This window comes from Chenopodium quinoa, unplaced genomic scaffold (genome assembly GCF_001683475.1).
Source record: "Chenopodium quinoa cultivar QQ74 unplaced genomic scaffold, ASM168347v1, whole genome shotgun sequence".
Taxonomy (NCBI): domain Eukaryota; kingdom Viridiplantae; phylum Streptophyta; class Magnoliopsida; order Caryophyllales; family Amaranthaceae; genus Chenopodium; species Chenopodium quinoa.
Window position 1 is genome coordinate 795,329 of NW_018744420.1, and position 4,976 is coordinate 800,304.

The 4,976-nt window shown below is 31.5% G+C and overlaps 1 protein-coding gene across 1 annotated transcript; it reads left to right on the forward strand.

Moving 5' to 3' along the window:
* The first annotated feature begins 1,057 nt into the window (after positions 1–1,057).
* On the forward strand, positions 1,058–4,219 carry LOC110696951. Its single transcript, XM_021874290.1, has 3 exons — positions 1,058–1,268; positions 1,414–1,575; positions 3,808–4,219. Exons 1-3 carry the CDS (start codon positions 1,140–1,142, stop codon positions 3,898–3,900), a joined length of 384 nt encoding a protein of 127 aa, XP_021729982.1. The 5' UTR covers positions 1,058–1,139; the 3' UTR covers positions 3,901–4,219.
* Positions 4,220–4,976: the final 757 nt, after the last annotated feature.

Consider the following 4,976-nt stretch of genomic DNA (forward strand, 5'->3'; position numbering starts at 1 on the left):
GCTTAATATCCAACCTTAGCCCCGAATATATCCAAATCACTCCTACAGTCAGGCACAATAGCAACATATGCAAAATTGATTTATCCTCTTCCCCACACATTGGACACAACTTGTCCACATTTAAGCCTCTTGCAGCAAGATTACTTCTAGTAGGGAGGCTGTCCTTTACACAATGCCACACAAAAAGTTTCACTTTTGGCGGAATGTGAGCATGCCAAATAGTCCTCCACTTGAACTCACTCCTTCCTACTGAAGTAGAAGCTCTTCCCCTCTCCTCCTCCTCAATCATCAAGTTGTACGCACTTTTTACATTATAATTACCATCCTTCGAATGATGCCACATCTAGCCATCCCCTTCATCAAACATTGGAATAGGAATGCTGCTAATATTAACTACTTCCCTCTAGTTAAATAGCACTACAGGTCCCACCCATTCTTGCAGCCTTCTCTGCAAGGTCAGCAACCCTCTTAGCATCCTCTCCAACTTCCTTCTTCCTCGTTTTAATCGGTAGAAGGCTGGCTGCAGGCGCGGCACAAAAGGACGCGGGCGCGGCACACAAGGCCGCGGGCGCGGGTTTTCGCGGCTTTGTTTACAAGTAGTCGCGGGCGCGGTTGTCCTGGACGCGAGCGCGGAATGGGTGAACTGTGGTTAAATCGGAGTAATGACGTCATAAGGTGATTTAAGTCAACGGAAAGAGTAATTGGGTAGTAATCGGTACTATTTAGGTGAATTAGGGGTAGTAATTAAAAACTTTTATTTTTAGGGGTAATAATTCACAAAGCCTCTGTTTTTGAGGTAGTAATTAACAAAATTTCCTATTATATGTCCTAATCCTAGTATGACTAAGACTCGCTCACACATGAAATAAATTTTCCGTGTGAATTTTTTTTATCATATACCTATATATATCATATGCAAGAAAGTGAATTAATACACCAAATTTTTGACCGACTATAACTCTATAAGTAGTTGGGTGTATTTATCATATACCTATATATATATATCATATACAAGAAAGTGAATTAATTAATACACCCAAAGCTAGTTGAAGGAGGAGTAAGTGAAGTTGAAATTTTAGGGAGATCAATTGGAATCAAATCATTATATAAGAAGCTAGCATATATATTTCACAAGGATAATGAATAACATGGGTCTCGAATCCGGAGTAGGCAGACTCAAGAACCTAATGATGTCCAGGTTTGGTTACCATCGACTACCCAAATCGGAATCACAACAACCTTTACTCTTTCAAGATTCATATTACGAGGTTTGTTTCATGTTCAAGTTTGATCTAGTCTACTCAGTGATTATAAAATTTATAAATTTGTAACAATTTAGTTAATTGTAGATACACTGTCGTATGACTTTTTATTATATACTTTCCTTAATACTTATGATTGAATTGTACATAGAACGGCAAGTACGAGTATCAATCCATCAAAGATGAAGGCAATGCATCCTCAAAAAAGGCCATATCATCCTTGGAGAAAAAGGTTGGGTTTTTGGATGATCAAATTTATGGAATAAACTACGGCTTGCATAAGCTTGAAACCGATTTCCATTCAACATCCGTGGTAACCTCTTTAATTTAGCTTTGTACCTTGTTCTCAAGTAAATTGTCGTATTTATTTCTATATGATTTGATAAGAATATTGTTGTATAATTTATCAAGAGTGATATAAATAATTTTGGTCAATTTCATCAAAAGATTGACACGGTCAATTCATCAATTAATCAAACACGAAAGGAGGTTGATGAACTCAAAGAAAGCGTTGCCCAAATATATACTCGTAATTCCGGTTGACATGGTGAGCCAATTATTTAGGGCTTATTTCGGTATCGCTATAACTTTTTTTTTTTCCAAATTATATGAGATATTATGTCATATAATGAACTAGATTAGTATCTGCGTGTTGGCACGGTGGTGATAAGCAATTTTTTCATATTTGTTATTATATCTTTTGTTGTTGATAACTTTTTAACATGACCTAACTCGCTTTTTATTTTGTAAAAATAAAGTTTATTACTCTATAAATATTAAAAAAATAAAAAGTAAGAACATGTACATCATCCTTGTTTTTTTTTAAATGATTATTATTTAATGCTACATCATAATATTTACTATGTTATTGAAAATATACTAAAATGATGGTTACAAAAAACTATACTTCATATATAAAATTTTGCATTATCTAATGAGCTTATGCATTTAGAGTGGAAGCACAACAATATTGATGTCAAACTCAGTTCAGATTTTTAGCTTCATACATACTTGGTTACAGTTTCTAGCAAATAAAATGAAAAGGCAAAAAAAATAAAATAAAATTGATGGCTTTAAAAAAAATAAAATAAAATTGATGACATCATATTTAAATTTTGACACATAAAATATTTTAGGAATTGATGACATCAGCATGTTTTGTTTTAATAATAGTTAATAGATTACAATTGGTCAAATCTATTAAAATCATGATAATTTTGATAAATGACTATGGAGAATAATTGAAAACCGCTTATTATAATTTCTTGTTTTGGTTTTTATTAAAAAAAACAGGATTTATTTTTTTAATTTTTTTTTACAAGAAAGCATTTTGATGTAGAAAGGTAAACATCTATTAAAAATAAAATAAATTAGAAAGACGAACATGATATATGCATTGTTAATTTAATTTCCTTCCTGAGAAAATAATTAATATTTTGTTTTTTTTTCTAAAATGTACAAAGTATAAAGATTTGAGTAGAATTTTAGAAAATATATATGTTAATTAACGCATTGTTAATTTGATTGAAAAAAAAATGTATGGTCAATTGGTCATCATCTTAAATCACAAGTACTTTAAATAGTGCATCACGAAAAGATGGAGTACTATTTGTATCATTTGTTTTTATCTTCTTTCTTTCCATTTATTTATTTATTTATTTTTATTATTTATTTATTTATTTATTTATTTATTTTGTATTTGTTTGTGAAGAATAAAAAGGTCATTCAAAAGCTTCAAGAGAATAATGCTCTTTAATCTTTAGAGAAGAAATTGGAGGATATGACCACTTCCATTCAGTTGCTTAATTCGAATAAAAAAGTCATTCAAAAGCTTCAAGAGAAGAGTGCTTATTTAGAGAAGAAATTGGAGGACATGACCACTTCCATTCAATTGCTTAGTTCTACAATCAGTGAATTTGTATCTAAATTATGACTTTTAATTTATATAAAATCTATAGTAAAGTTCCTAAAATATCAACTTGCACATTTGCACATTATAACTACTTGTATTACATATTAAAATATTTTTTCTCTCAAATTTTTGTTGTTTTAAAATATTTTCTCTCATATTCATTGTATTATATATTTTTGTCATATATATCTATATTGTTATTAAAATTATTTAACATTCGTGCATTGCACATGATTTAATCTACTGATATACTAGGTGACTATTAATTTAAGGTCAAAATCAAATTATTACGAGTACTCAAGAACGAACTAAATAATATAATTGTCGATCTAATTATTATACTATGTACTTGATTGGTTATGACTCGTCACTTATTAAGTCAAACACCTCATTTAAATTTGGTTTTTGGTAGAAGTCAAATTATATATTTGCTTAGTTAATTAAATTAGTAAAGTATGTATTACTTCATATTATGTGCAACTTTTGAATTTTTTTATCTCATAAATAATAGCCAAAAGTTATCCATAATATGTAACAAATGTAGTAACTGAGGATGGTACCCAAAATCTCGAATTTTATCAGTACATTACATTATTGACCAAATAGTTATAATTTTCTCGATTATGTTTGCAGCAACAAGTCGCAAGTCTTTCATCTTCAGCAATGGAAGGCGTATATGAATATGATGATCACCTTGATGTGAAGAATGATTTGCAGGCATGTTAATGTTTCTCATTTGTGTATTTATTGGTTATTTACTGCGTATTTAAATCCGATATGTACCTACACCGCCATATTTTCCTACACATATATTAAGATATATGTGGTGGATTATGTTTATGTTAAAAGGAATAAAGGATTGCCATGTTAAAAGATCATCCTCGTGGCTCTTTAGCTTTAATGAAAATTAATCGGTATAATGTTACTCATGGTTTAAAGTTGTGGATTATCCTTATATTATGTTAGAAGGCTAAATTGTGACTATATTGTCTGAGATCAAATAAAAGTGTAATGATCTAGCTTTTTTTTTTTATATTTGAAACAATCTCTACATGAATGTCTTATGTTTTACTCGTTTCTTCTTTACAGTTGCCATCTTAATGCAATACTACTTTTGGTTCCGTATAGTGCACGAATTCATAAGAATAAGATTTATTAATACTTATTAGTAATTGTTTCGGTATAAAAATAATAGGACCGTCGCTAGATCCTTTTCAAGGGGGAAGACTGATCTCGGTCCAAGTGGTGACTAGGCCGAGGATATCCTGCACAGTGAACAACGTAAATTAGCCTCGGGGGTGGTTGCCGAGGAAGGCCCCTCCGATGCTAAAGTCAATTTAGTGAGAGTAAATGCTATGCAAGAGAATTAATTGCTTGAGGCTGATTGTAGATGAATGTAAGATGAGACAATTGATGACTTTTATACCTTTACTCAAATGAGGAGGACTGGGCCCTTGAAATCAGATGGGCTTGCCATGCTGACTGGGCTTGATTGACTTAGCATGCTTGTGGAGAATTAAACCTTGCATTGGACTTTTGTAATTAAATCATTTGGATCGGCCCAATTAAGGATAACTAAATTGGACCCAAACAACTTGACCCCCAGACCCGATTCGGATGAAACACGGTTCGGGTTTTGACTTGCAAAATGAAGGGAAACAAATGATTGAATTTTAAATTTGGAATTTAGACAGTTAATGATGTTTTAACTGTCATTAGGAAGAATAACTAGGGAAGGTAGAAGGTTTAGTGGGTAGTTTACTTGAGAATGTGTTTAACGGTTAGATTTAAGAAGAATTACT